This window comes from Ambystoma mexicanum, chromosome 2p (assembly GCF_040938575.1).
Source record: "Ambystoma mexicanum isolate Mex_15411 chromosome 2p, UKY_AmexF1_1, whole genome shotgun sequence".
NCBI classification, from domain to species: domain Eukaryota; kingdom Metazoa; phylum Chordata; class Amphibia; order Caudata; family Ambystomatidae; genus Ambystoma; species Ambystoma mexicanum.
In genome coordinates this window covers 1,339,452,902-1,339,467,878 of record NC_090923.1, presented here as the reverse complement: position 1 = coordinate 1,339,467,878, position 14,977 = coordinate 1,339,452,902, and the positions used below count along the sequence as shown (strand labels likewise).

The window sequence follows — 14,977 nt, the reverse complement described above, 5'->3', positions numbered from 1 at the left end:
TTGTTGCTAAAGTGGGCAGCCATCGCCAAAAACCGGCAGACTGGGCATCAGAAAGGGGTGGGGCTTAAGACCCCACCCACCTGTAAAACCTCCCAGGGGGGAAAAGCGAGCCGGTGTGTGAGGTAGACAATGGAGAGGAGAGAGAGAAGGGGGAAGAATAAAAAAGGGAAGACAAAGCAGGAAGGTACAAGTTATTTGGCGAGATCAAGGAAGGAGAAGGATGAACAAGAGACCAGGTAGAACGGTGGAGAAGAGCATGGAGGATAATTGCTGAAGGAGTGTGCATGATAAGGTATTGGTTGGTGAAAGAGGTACTTGGTTGCAAGTGTGAGTGACACAGAATAAGGAGTGCATGGTGTTAGGCAAAGTTTGTATGCAGTACCCTCTGGGACCACTACACACAACTAGGAGTACAGGTGTAAGCAGAACCTGGATAAACTACTGTTTCCCAGAGAATGTAAAGTGAAATTGACTTTACTAGTTTTTTCAAATTCATAGACTCAGCACACACTATCTTCCTATAGAGTGCTGGAGGGGTTACCTAGCATCCCCTATGTCTAGAAAGTCATGTAGCAGTCCCCTGCTACCCTTTCCTCTCGAAATGGCTGGTGGCAGTGGTTTTACAACGAACTACCATGATTTTTCTCCCGACCGCAAATACCAGCAGCTAAAAATCGCGGGAGCCATGTTTTTCAAGGTGGCGCCTTAAGCCCTTTTGTTTAAACGGGTTCCGGTCTTCTTTTTTCACCATTTCTTTTTGGAAAGGTCCTAGTGTTTCTCTCTGTGCGCCAAGCTACGTTTGGTCCCTTTGTTCGTATGCCTTTGGCAGGCTTCAGGACTGAAGACCGCCTCTGGCGCCCGAGTGTCTAGGGTGGGCAGGAAGTGAGGGAGGTGCCCCAAAAACTCCCTGTGCTTAATCTCCTAGGAGACCCAAATTCACTCTGGTGTGATTGGATGGCTGACGGTCCAGCAAGGACAGCCACCCTGCTGGGTGAGTGACAGCTAGGCTGGAATGAAAGGGAGAAAAAAAACTGTTTAAAAAGGAGAGTCTCTTTGCTTGGAAGGCAGAGTCGAACAATGGAACGAAAGAACCGAAGACTAGCTGGAAGAGGACGGCTGCTGCAACTACTCGACTGTTGGTTTGCCGGGTGCAGATCTGAATTGCCAAGTTCATCTCGACAAATAAGCCCCTTAAAGGACGACTTCTTCCTTTGAGTTGGTGGGACCAATCAACTCGTAAGCCACTTGGATACCATTCTCGAAGCTGGTTAGGTTTAACCAGGTCGAGGGACACCAGCTTGCATGCTTGAACTACAGCTACTGGAACTGAAGGGACTCCATTTTGTCAGCATTTTCCGACGATCCTGTTCAGTCCCCCGACGTCCTCCCTCTTTTCCCCACGACTGAGGGCCAGGGCAGTGAGATCTGCAGGAACTGCCAGGAACCAACGTCTTCAGCTGCATCTTGTTCTTCATATTAAGGTACTGTGCCAACCAGATTGAGAGAACTTACCTCTTGCGGTGAAAGTTCATGAAACTTCCCCAACTTGCAGGCCTAATCAGCTTGTGACCCAACATATTTATTTTTATTTATTTGCCTTTGTATAGCGCACTTGCTGTTACAAGAATTTTGTAGGAGGTTTTGATTCATATTTTAACGGGCGGCCAACGGTCCCTTGGTTACAGGTACAAACTACATGAAAATACAGGTATGTTCAGAGTTGCATACAGATAGTTAATACAATGACGTCATTATACATTATACATAGTGATTATTAAAATTTTACTTTCAGACAAAGCTTGGTTTTGATTGCTTTGCGGAATGCTTGGTGAGACTCGATCATTCTTAGGTGAGTGGTGAGTGCATGCCAATGGGTGGCAGCCAGTGTAGGAAAACTGAAGGCCCCCACCCCGTCCCCTGCCCCCCTTCGTCCCCGGCGCGGACTTTTAGAATCTTAGGTGTGAGAATCATGTCGCAGTAGCCCTTCCTCAGAGGTCTTATGGCAGTATGCTTGGTGATTATTTGAGCCAAGTACGGGGGTGCAAGTTCATGGAGGTGTGAGTGAGGGCAAGGGTTTTGAAGACAATTATCTTTGACCGGGAGCCAGTGGGCCTGCCTTCTCACTTCGGAAATGTGGTCTTTTCTTGAGGTCCCCGTGGCTGCCCTGCGGGCGTTGTTTTGAACCAGTTGGAGTTTGGCCAGATTTTTGCAAGAGGTCCCTGCGAAAAGGGCATTACAATAATCCAGTCTCGACCCAATTATTGCCCTAGCAATGGTGAGGCAATTCTGGCGTGATAGGAAGGGTCTAGCTACGTTAAGAACTTTAGAATAATAGGCTGGCGAGGAGGCGATGGCATTAACCTGTCTATCCATGGTCAAATCCGAATCCAAGAATACTCCAAGTGTCTTAACGTTGTTGGAGACCTTGATGGGAATATTATCAATGGTAAAGGATATGTACTGCTGATCGAGGTTGCCCAGGGTAGTGAGTGACCCTATGAGCAGAAGTTCAGTTTATTCACTGTTGAGGCAAAGCCAGTTGTCTGCCATCCTGGATTGGATAGTAGAGTAGATGGCGTTGAGTGTGTTCATATCTGCTTCATAGTCCCCAGTGAGTGGTATAAGCACCTGCGTGTCATCCGCATAATTGGTATACGATATGCACAAGCTGAACAAAGGCCTTGTGGAAAGGTTGTATAGCGTGGGCGCAATACAGGAGCCCTGTGGAACTCCACATTTGATGTGGCTAGGGGTAGCACAGGCTGAGTCAGAGAAGACTTTCATGGCCCTCTCTTGGAGAAAGGATGTTATCCAGTCACACGCTTTAGGGGAGAAGTTGGCCTCAGTTGTTAGATGGCGGCATAAGAGTGTGGTGGTCCACCAAGTCAAAGGCTGCGGATAGGTCCAGGAGCAGAAGGAGCAAAGGTTTGCCTGTGTCTCCAAGATCGTCCATTTGATTCTTTAGGTCTAGGAGAGCCGTTTCGGTGCCATGTCCTGGGCGGAAGCCAGATTGCCGCAGGCCGAGGAGAGACTTTTCTCCAAGGAATTTTTGGACTTGCAGGTAGGCGTCTTTGTCCAGGATTTTGAGTAAGAATGGGATGGTGGTAATGGGCTTGTAGTACCCTGGGACCGTTGGGTCAAGGGACGTTTTTATTTTAGGAGTGGGCGTGCCCACGCTTCCTTAAGTCCAGTTGGAACGTGGCCAGCCTGGAAGGATGAGTTAATGAGTGCGGTTAGGAAGGGTGCTAGGATGTGTGCCGAGTCTTTAATGAGTTGGGCTGGGCAAGCCTCCCCCTTGCAGTTAGGTTTGATGGATTTGAGCAGGGTGATAACTTCCAGATCTGTCATATCTTTAAAGTCAAAAGGTGGGGAAAACTTAGCCTTGGTGGGCGTGGGCGTTTTCCTGTGCAGGTTGGCTATGAGAAGGTTAAGAGATTTTTGATGGCCGCGAATTTAGTTTGTAGAGAATTGAGATGGTCTATCATGGCAGACTGAATACCGTTGCACCAGCTTTCGTCCTTGAGGAGAGAGGGTGGAGGAGTGGATGGTTTTTCCAGCTCCACTAAAGATGGCGAAGATTTCTTTGGACCCTGATTTGGCGTCATTAATCATCGAGTTAAAGGATGCGGCTTTGGCTAGGGTGATGTTGGCTTTGTATGCTATGGAAATGGCTTTGAAGGCGCTTCTGGTGGCTTCAGAGGGGTTGGTTTACCATGCAGAGAGTGCAAGCCTCTTCTGAGAGCGTTGGTCAAGCAACTGTTTTGAGAACCATGCGTTAGAATGTTTGGCTTTTTTAAGGGTGAGTGGAGCATTGGCATCAACAGCTTGGGTGACAATCTGTTTAAAGGTGTTATATAGTGGTGGTCGGACCATGGGATAGGAGTGTTGGCAGTGATTTGGATAGAACAGTTATGATGGCTGATCCAATCGAGAATGCATCCTTTGACGTGGGTAGGTTCAGAGATTGGATGGGGGTGGATAGGGCTTTGAGGGTTTTGGCATGGGAATCCTTGGGGTCATTGAGGCCTAGGTTTAGATCGCGCAGGAGTAGGACTTGGGACGTCTTTTAAATATTGTCAGACAATGAGAGGATGAGGGTGTCCTGAAAAAAAATCGGTGATGGGACCTGGAGGTCTATAGACAATATGCACAGTAATGGTGCAAATGTGGGAGACACTGATTTTTTAGTGGGAGGTAATCACAATTGTGGCCGAGTTGCCCTTCAGCCTCTCTGATAGCAACGGTTTCCCTAGCAATAAGGGCCACTCCCCTGCCTCTCTGGGAGTTAGTGTTTTCTGAAAATAGTGTACCCTGTAGGGATGGCGAGAGATAGTACCGGGCCTGAGCCTTCATTAAGCCAAGTTTCTGTAATTATTAGGAGCTCGAGGTTTTCCTTGATGAGGTCATTTTATCAAGGGCATGGGCAGGTACTGAGCGTGCGTTGACCAGAGCACAGCTAAGATTGTGAATCATTAGGGGTGTGGATGCAGGTAGCAGGAGGTGGTGGATGGCCCCGGCAGGAAGTTATCAATGCAAGCGTACAGTGAAATGATGGGCGTGTCAGAGTGCTCAGGCATAGAATACAGTGCAGTATCAACATTTGGCATGGCGCCTCAAGCGCAGGTACAGAGTAAATGGCATTGTCATTATTTAGCAGGGGCGCCTCAGGAGGCACAGGCATGAGGTGCATGATATTGCCAACAGTTGGTAGGTGATTGCATGGGTATAATGTATTGCACATATATTGTGGACATCTGGCATACAGAGATTAGATTCAAATGCTGTGGCCCATACAACGTCGCAGGTGTGGGCAGAGACCATGCTTCAGCTGCGTGGGCAGAGGTGTGTGCTGCTGGAGGGGCAAAGCATGGATGACCAGGTGCTGTTGCTTTGATGCCAGCCGTGGAGTTCCCCAGTGGGTAATCCTGCATTTCTAAAGTAGATCGTGCCAAGTGTCAGTGTTGTTACTAGGGGTATCCTGTAACGGTGAGTCTTTGAATTTCCGGGCTTCAGGGCCCGAACCACAGATCGAAGAGGATCACTGTGGAGGCAGAATGAGACGGGTGGACATCTGAGACCGACCCTCGAGTTGCGGTCAGCCGGGCTCAGGATGTAAGTGAGGGGCATGGAAGGACGGGTGCGCGACCAGAGTCGTGCGTTTCTAGAGCGGCACGGGTGGGGGAGGTGAGGGGGGGGCGGACGGGGGCGGACTGTAGGCTTCATACCTCCCCTATTGGGGTACAGATTACGAGCCGTTACGCTCTTGCAGCAGCTTGTGGTCTTACCTTGTGTAAGATAGTTTGCTGCCGCCTTGAGCGCCATCGAGCAGCGTAGAGCTTGAGAGAGGGACGTCGGCCTTGCCTGCCGGCTCCTCTCCCCTCCCTTTAAAGCAGGAGGGGAGGGCACAGAAAGGTGTGGGGCCCAATCTGGGCTCACGGATGGTGTTCTTGTTGATGCCGTTGCCATGACTACCATGGCGCCAGCCATCTTAATATTCTTCGAGCCTCGTGGGCCTCAATAGAGACTGGTGAGGATTCAAAGGGCATCAGATCCTCGGTGATGGAGTTGGTCATTGCAGCGGCTTTAGCAGCAGTCAGCTGGGGCTCGCCTCGCAGCAGAGCGGCAGAGAGGGACGTTGGCCCGTGTGACCCGTCTACGAGAGTTGCCAAGTTCTTGAGGTGATTTGTTACATACACAAAGACCCATCCATCCTATGTACACGGTAGCTTTCACTACTATGTGTTGGTCCATTTCTCTGACAAATTTAAAAACAGTTTGAATATTTCAAACAAAACAATTTCTATATTGTGCAGAATCACATTTTTGGAATAAGGCATGGATAAACCCTTCTGGAATAATAAAAGGAAAGGAATTAAGCTGTACAAGTGATTTTACTGCATTGTAGAGTACAGGATACATGTAGTCAAAAGCAAACTGTTAAGGCAGTCAAGCCAAGAGCACATATGAAGTCACAAAGGACTTCGCATAGCCTCAAATCTCGCAAATTTTCATATTTTAACCAATCAGCCCATCCTTTGACAGTGACAGAGCATATACTACAACAGATTTATGGCTGTTCTCATCTAAGAGTTAATCTCGGTGTCCTATAAAGCGACTTGTGACGCATGCCAATATATTTTTGCTGGAAGAGTTTGGTGCCAAGGTCCAATAAGCCAAACGTAATAAAATAAAGATAGGAGTTAACTTCCAAATCTTGACACAAGCACTTTAAAAATAATAAACCACAGTATAGTAGCAGCTGTGTAGGTATTTTGGAACCACTGGATTAAAACAGGCAATCAACTGTTCAAGGTGGGATGCAGAAACTGAAAAGGCAAAGAGATCGGATGCAATGCTGAGGAGGGTCTCAACGGACCCCCCCTCGTATTGCAAGAGTGGCAGAAAGTTCTGTGATCACCCTGTTGACTTAAAGTTAAATATCAAAATGAAAAGTGCCAAAGGTACCAACTGCTGGCCAGTGCTCAGACTTCCTAAATTAAAGCAAGACACTGCAGCGGAGACCACTCTAAAGCCAGTGTACAAAGCAATCACCAATGTAAACAATAAGCAGCACAGTGCACACCCCCAACCATAACTGCGGTGCACAAGTTACTCTTCCCATTTAACATTAGAAGTGCCACACATGAAGCCCACAACTCCAGCATGTAACAGCCCAATGTAGCAGAAGTCATGAGAAGTAGTAATGCACAATCCACTGTACAAAGTATACTTGGTGCTCACACAAGGCTTGCTGCAGGATACCCATAGTAGCTCCAGTGCACACGCTCTCATCTTGTAGCACAAGCCATGCTGCCCATGTTACTGACAACATTTTTTTTTTTTTAAAACCACTTACTTTGTATGGCATGGACTCAAAAAATATTGATGTTGCAGAGATTTTCTTCTTGTCTGTCATGAACCCGTGAGTAAGGTGTCCACCATCAGGCAAATCCAAACCCATAATCCTCCCATGAGGCTCCACTAGCGCGGTGTAAACTGCAAAGTTAGCAGGGGAACCTACAATAAATCAAGTCAAAAATCATCCTACTGCTGGTGGAGCACTTTGTTTCATTTCTGCATCGGAGTTCACCCGGCACAAAAAGGATTCTGCAGTTTGGAAGGAAGCACAGGTGTGGCATAATTGCCACAATAGGAGTTACCTTGCATCAAAGACAACAGTCACTTGCAGCAATAAATATCATCTAACACTAGAGTATTAAGTTAGAAAGACATCCAACAACGCCAAACAATTTTTAGGCATTGCAACGGGGCAATGGCAGACTATACACCTTGCAAAGCTTGTGCAAGAGAAAAAAAAAACCATGCTCAAATCCTGAAACTCGTGCAGACCTCAATTAAATGTGTTAAAAGACGGAATGCAGATTCTTTCACTGGCATAAGAAAAAGCACACATACGTGGAAGAAGGCCCTAGACTGAGCAAACACCATCGCAGGCATCATAAATATTCGCACTAATATTTTCTGCAATAGATTTTCATTTCACATTTCAGGGACAAGGGCATTAGTGTAGACCAATAATTGCTCCGTAATCACTGTTCAGCCAAATAATTAATTCTGGGAAGTAATGATCCTGCTTTTAGGAGAGTCTCACTCAACCTAGTTTTCAGGGGAATGAGAGGCCTTAAGCTTTTTCTGAATCACCTAGTGGGTGCAACGACAGAGCAGTCAAAGACAACGTGTAGGAGGGCAGCACAGTGGTTTCAAGACAAAGTTAGAACTTTAAATAAGGGAAAGTCCATGCAGGTATGTTAATTAAATATATCTTCTGTTGAATTTGGACAACGTCCCTTGCCTGATGCTAGGGGCAGCAAAGTGGGGCCAGGTCCCTCCACAAGCTAGAGGATGATGTGCAATGGAGAAAACATCCTGCTTGCCTAATATCTGAACCATCTGCTTCGAATGGTTATGGCCCTGGAGTACTCCCAGGGTGGATTTGTTGCATGAATTTGCTTCTTGGTTTTAGAACTGCTCCTGGATCTTGACTGTTCAATGTTTTTTTTTTTTTTTTTACATTTCGTAGTTGATTACCTGGAGGACTGGAACACTAGATTTCAACATCAAAATCAGGTACTCCTACTGGGTGCACTATCCAAGGGTTTACATCATCCCCAATCTAGCTACTTATGTAGTAACCCATGTCCTTACAGCCTCTGGTGAAGCTACCCTAGCTCCCTAGAGATCCTTCATCCAATTCCGTGACCTCGTTGGTTGTATCTTAGAGGTTGAAAGGTTGGCGGGAAGATTCATCATCACCTTATTGGGTCCCACACTCCAGGCCATGTCAACTGGATGCCAGAAGGGAAAAGGAGAGCAATCGGTCAATTCGAGGTGGGTTGAGAAGAAAAGGGGAAGGAGGTTTCAAGAGACTAGGCAGAACAAACGGACCAGGAGGTTTCAAGAGCGCCTGGTGGGCCCCAAGGCTGCTAATAGAGGTAGCAAGAGGTATGAGTGGCTAAGATGGAGCCTACGATGAGAACAGAGAAGGGGAAAGTGAAAAAGATCTCATCCCCGGTCCAGGAAGTGAGGAACCCTGTGTTAGGTAGTTTTACTAAAGTCTGCCTAAGGTAGGACTATAGAAGGCTCCCGTTTTAGTGTACAGGGCTCCAAATCTTAGTATAGGCCTGTACTATCCAACAGGTTTGGTAGCTATGGCTGAGCAGCCAGGTTTGGTCTAAGAGGGAGAAGGGCTACACAGTAGGACTCTTGCAGTAGTAACTCAATTCAATGGTAAACCTTAAGTTGGAATGCAGGAAAGTGAAAGTTCTTCAGGTTAACAAAAGTATTCATAAACCAACAATCATAAAATACTGGTAAGTAAAATAACTTGATACACACTTGTCAACTAGCTGGAAGCAATTTAAGGTAAGCAATTCACTTGGCAAATAATATTTGGAATCACTGGTTCAAGGAAGAATGAAAACAACCAACCTACACAGAGCAGGTAAGACTTGTGTTACATTCACAGAGGCCTTTCAGCTTTAGCAGTGCATCCCTATGTAGTTAAGAGTGTCTCAGTCAGATTGGGGGGAAATCACAAATAGGTAGGGCAGCAGCTGTAAAGAGTCAAGAGTTCCAGATGACGACAGGTTTAAAGTAAGTCCACTTTCTATGTTGGGGAAAAATGATCTGAGGCTTCAAAGAAGTCTCCCTGTAGGCCAGTGGTATTCAAACTGTGGGGCGCGACTAAAAAGAACAAATCTGGTCTTCGGCATGCAATGAATATAGTGTGTAAGGGTACCATTTACTTGCATACGGCCATCATTACACTAAATTTCTTTCTGTCTAGATCCTAGACAAAGAAACGTAATTTAATGATAGCCGTATGCAGGTTAATGGTACCATTACACACGATATTCATTGCATGCTGAAGACCAGATTTAGCATATAATGGAATAGCCACAACATACAGTATTGTAGATCTCTACAGTATCAAACCCTCCTGACGCTAACACAGAAGGAATGATATACTTGTGATGGGCAGGGCTGTATTGGTATGTAATGTATAAAACAAAAGAAACAGCAATGTAAACCGCATGAAGTATCAAACGCTTCTGATGTCAACAGAGAGAATAGGTGGACACTTGTAATGAGAGCTGAAATGGGAAAAAGAAAGTTATGACCCTCGTTAGTTTCTAAAAATAACCTTCACAATTTTGGTATACTGATGATCTGAGAAAGCGAAGGGCTGACAGTGAACGAAGATGGTGGTCAAATTATTGCCCTAAACTGTGGCTCAAGCTGATACTTCATCAAATCATATACAAAAAAAGCAATTTTTTGGCTAATAAAAAGACTATTCTTCTACTAAGAAGTTTGGCAAATATTACATATAAAGTTATGATTCTTTGGAGCTTCACTCGCCAATGTCTTCTGCACCTTCTGACCCCTCTCAAAAGAAGTTTCAATTCCTGTTTTTAGGCTAACATAGAAACTCTGAGAAACATTCATTTTCACACCCCATATACAGATGTGAATGCCATTTTTTCCAATCACCATCGTTAGTGCCTAGATCCTGCTTTCTGACTTCAAGCATGCATCTTCCACCCACTTTGATAAAATCCTTCACATATGCTACCATATCCGCTCTCCGAGGATACTTGCTCAGCTGCAAAGTACAAAACAGAGAAATAATTGCAAACCGATTATCAATAAGATGCGGCCGAGACTCAGCCAGACTCCCGCAGTATTACGGCTAGCACGCACACAACCTGCAGTGATTGGATTCAGCAGCCCACATCAGATTCCTGATAGTCCAAACCCTACTAAATAGCAGTGGCTGTTTAAAAAGTATATTTAATACTGTTCTCTTTGGGTAAAGGGTCATCATAACCTGCACACTTCTGACATACTGAAACATTCCTTTCAGCTTCTTCAAGTTCTAGTAATCTTGGGAATGGTTTCTTAGCATACTGCGCGTTAGTGTCATTCTCAGTTTTTAGAACATGAATGGATCATACAGATACACAGCAACCATAACAGATGTCTGGTAAATCCATGCCTGCCTTCTGGGCACCACAGGGCCAATTGCAAACTGTTTGGGCTCCCTCACTACGCTCTGTCCCCATAGCATATATGGGGGAAATATGTATGCCCCTCAAAAAAAATAAAAAATAAAAGATCACCATCCGCCGCTGGCCCTAGGACTGTGGTGGGGGGAGCCCAGGGACTATATTCTTACTTTTTCACAAGAAAAGGGTAGGTAGTATAAAAAGTATCCCCCTATCTTTGGAAACAATTGTTTTTGCAAGGAATTGAAAATAAAATCCAAGAGGGAAGCTCTGGGAGCTTCCAGTTGTACTGCACATAAAGGTGCTGTGCAAGATAATAGGATATCACAGATTCCATAGAAAGAGATGGAGGAAAGTAGACTCCATAACAATAAAACCAAAAAAGGGGTGCCCACAGTACAAAACAAGAATGGGCAAAAGATTCCCACTCACTCATGAGAGTCAGAAAAAACCCAATAGTCTAGCAAACGGTGCTGGGGGATTCAACAGGTGAGCAGAATATTGCACAAGATGGAAATTCTACCCAACATCCTGCTCTGTGGCTCTGCCGGTCACCAGATGTTTCATAATCCTCAGCTGCCTTGAGACCTAGTGAAGACGACCGACCCCCCCGCCCTTCCCCCTTTGATTCCCCCCCCACCATCCCATCCCACCCCACCCTGATAGACAGGAAAATAGCAGGCAACTGATCAAGACGAAGGACCGAACTATTAAAAACCAACAATAGACTTGGTGATGAGAAGAATTTGGGAAACCCATAAACTGCCAAGACCCAGAAACTGAGTCTCTTGGGAGAGAAAGGGAGGTGAACATCCTGCCAGAGACACTAAACTAAGGAGGGTTTGAGGCCCCCACAAACTTGAAGTAAAAAGACTGAGCACCTCTAGAGAGGAAGAGAGGTCTGTTTTCCAGGCCCCAACCTCTAAGAGGAACCCGGCTGGCAGAGGCACCAGGATTTCAAATTGGTCTCCTATTCCCTAAGTTTAATGTAGCCCATCCTGTATAAAGTCCCAAATAAAATCACAATTTAGTTTTATTGTCTTGGCTGCTTCTTGACCCTTGGTCGCTACATGGCAGCTGAAATTGAAGTCCAGGTTAACTTTTTCGGTAAAAGACAGACTTGCATACAATTTGAAAACATGTCCTATATTTAAAATGTAGGAACAAGGCATTCTTTAGAAAGGCAGGGTGTCAATGTCAGCTTTTACTGTCCGCATTCCAGTGCCAGGTTTGGCTTTGCTCTGCTCTACCCTGGCCTTTGCTTCTTGAGACAATACGCTTCTCAGATTAATTAGAACCGTTCGGTTTGGATCGGCAGTACAGGTGCCCAAATTGGACAGGCAGTCTTGGAACCCCACCCTTCAATTTCCCTTGGATCTATCCAATCCCATCCGTGCCATGTGAGCTTATACTGCAGAGGGACGCTTCACCAATTTACTCTTCAGCGCTCCTTTTTCTTGTGCCCATCTTATGACTAGAGCCAATGCACTACAGTTGTAAAATATTACACTATGAATGGAATGTTAGGAATTGTTCCAAGTTGAGGGGTGGGGGAGTGTGTTGGGGGTGGGAGTAGAAAGTGGTTCACCTTTTAAAGTTCAACCTCACCACCCGTGCAGTGCCCTTGAAAATAAGAATTATGCTCTCCAACTGCCAGATATTCTTCCTTGGGGCACTTCATCTGCTGCTCATTCTGTATTATTGGCCCTCCAGATAGGGCTTCTGTACCTGGATTACAGTGGTCAGCAGCATGCATGCTCACTGTGACAGTGCTCGTTGGCGCCCAATCAATTGTCTTTGTCTCTTGCTGCAGCCAGTTTGCTCAGTGCTTCTTCTCCCACAATGCTCGGCCATGCGTAAAGTAGCTGGGGCGTCCAGAAGTCCCGTTTGTGTGCTTTCCAACAGTTTCACGGTTATGTGTTTCAGTCTGGCCTCAGTCTGCCGTTCTCATTAAGAAGCCCCTTCCTCTTGCGGCCTTCTGCCATTTCTGATCCGTGTGGCTATGGTAGTGGGATAAGGCATGTTAATAAAATAAAAAGTGCATAGGAGTCCACCCTACCCGTTAAGTTCTTAGGTTACAATGTTTGGGGGGAGGGGTGCATCAGAGGCACTTGGCAAGTCTATCGGCCCAACTGGGGAGGGGGGGCGGGGGGAGGGAACACATCAGCTTCTGATTGGCTAACCAAAATAACAATCCTAATGTGGTTCCGACAAAGTTTAGTCTATGCCCAATTTCAAAGATAGGGCCACAGTTGGGTGATATTTGAAGACCTCTACAAAAATATATGAATTTAGGGGGTACTGTTGGAAGAGAAAGTACTGCCGAAGTTTCTATGCATTGAAGGTGAATAGCTGATGCTGTGGAGCAGTGCCTCTGATAAGAGGCAGATGCTGCAGTTCTAGTAATACGAAAGGGCAGTCAGTATAGCTGCTGTATTTAGTGTAGCACCTGAGGTTTTTGGACCCCCCGCCCCCAATTTGTTTGTAGCAGACTGTTCTCATGCTCTGTACTACTGCTATGGTTGCGGGTTGTTCCCGCCTCTTTGTGTCGGCTACGCAAAGGACAAGCAGCAACACTAATTGGAAGCAGAAGTTTGTTGAAGCTTGTGGCCAGACTCTGCCCCTAGTTCAAGGGAGGGAGAGCGCTTGTTCCTTGGTTTCACTCTGGTCAGTTATAAAGAACCAAATCTGGTGAAAGGAGGCAGAGCATCACTATCAGATGGGTCTTGACAAAATGCAGTTTAGCAAAGCTCTTCCAAAAAGTCCTGATAAGAAAACTATGTCAAACCAAAGAGGACTTCTCCCCCACTTAGGTTGTTCGACCAAGTACAGATTCAGATTCTCTGGTTAAAAAGGGAATTTGGGAGCCAATTGAACAATCAGCTGCCTGTCAAATGGGAGCATCGTTTTCAACATTTGGCTGGTGCACAATTACTGAGAGTATGCCACATGAAAACATTTGCATGCTTCCTCCTGGTCTCTCCGTCCAGACACCAAATCACCCAACCAGCCACTCCAAGCCGGGTAAGCAGCCAGCATCATAAATGGCTACATCCAAATACCTGCAATCCCTTAAAGAACAATGAATAGCTGGTGGACTGTGTACCTGGAACTCCTGCAAGCAATGCAGCCCTAAGACCCAGCGGGCTACAGCATGCTATCACCACTAATGTTATAAACATAAAGCGATCACTGCCACTGACCCATGGGTTTCATATAGAAAATCATGCAGGGTTACTGGCACAGGGAACTAGATGTCTTCAGGGCACACCAACCCATAGAGGCTTTGTGTTGGGGAGAATTTAAATTTGTGCCAATTTCCCTTAAAGACCCCCAGCTCTTCTGCTGGTCTCACAGCTTTTTATTTTTAACTCCTGAGTTAGTGGGACTCGCGCATGTGTTTTTTATGACTAGGATTTTTGTGTTTCTTACTGTTTAGTGGAGTTTGGTAAAGTCCATAGGCATTTGCTTTTTGCATTGGGACACACAGCACCTTTTGTGCAGTGCCACTAAAAAGTCCCTTGGCCTTCTCTTAACGTTTAACTATATTTTCTTCGATGAACTACTGTTCCCCAAGAATAGTAAGATGATCCCCATCTTACTTAACTTTTCTTTTGTGGGTCCAGCACACACCACCCTATGTGGAGTGTTGGGGGGTTACATAGTGACTCCTTTATCCCATTCATGTATCATTCTGTTACACTAACTTAATTGAATAGCTGGTGGCAGTTGATTCTTTTTTACTACCCAGTGACATGTATCCACAGGCTGACACCTCAGCTGCAGTGTGGCACCCAAGGGTGACCATTTTCTCAAAATGGCCCCAGTCGTCTTTTTCACCTTTTCTGGTTAGTTTCTTCTGGGCTTTTACTCTGTTTGCATCAAGTTTGAGTCCTTTGTGTGAATTGCCTTTGGTGGGCTTTAGCCCTGAAGCCTGCCCAGGCTCCAGTGTGTCTGGAAAGCCAGGAAATGAGGGAGGGTCCCGAAACTTCCCTGCCCTTTGTCTCTAGGTGTGCTTGAGTGAAACCAGTCCCAATTGGCAGGCTGGCTGTCCTGGAGGACAGCCAAGAGCTGTGACTGAATGGGAGCTTGCATAGAATGCAAGGTTTTTGGGACTTACAGCAGAGTCGACCACTGGAGGACAACATCCGAAGCAGAAGACGCCAGCAGCACCCTCCTCGACCGCAAAGTGCCTGGTGAAGCCCTGCAGCTGTGCCAACCCCGTCGTCAAATCGACTGGGAAGACCCATAAAAGGACTTCTTCCTTTAGACTGGTGGGAAATAGCCTCGAGACAAACTATGTTGGCACAACCCCAGACTTGCTGCAACTTTCCAAGGCTGTAGAAGCCCAATACCCAAGGTACCTCAACCACATGTGAGTGCATTTGTTAGGCAAGATTGTATGCAGTAGCCTGTGGGAGACTGCACCAGCCTTGTCCTCTTGGCAA

General features: G+C 46.1%; 1 protein-coding gene across 2 annotated transcripts in view; it reads right to left on the bottom strand.

Moving 5' to 3' along the window:
• SHMT1 (serine hydroxymethyltransferase 1) overlaps window positions 1-14,977 on the bottom strand; it is a 451,377-nt gene that overhangs the window by 300,726 nt on the left and 135,674 nt on the right. For both annotated transcript variants that reach the window (XM_069645688.1, XM_069645689.1), the window contains exon 5: window positions 6,857-7,017. In XM_069645688.1, the coding sequence (XP_069501789.1) occupies window positions 6,857-7,017 (161 nt within the window). The remainder of the gene's footprint in view (window positions 1-6,856; window positions 7,018-14,977) is intronic.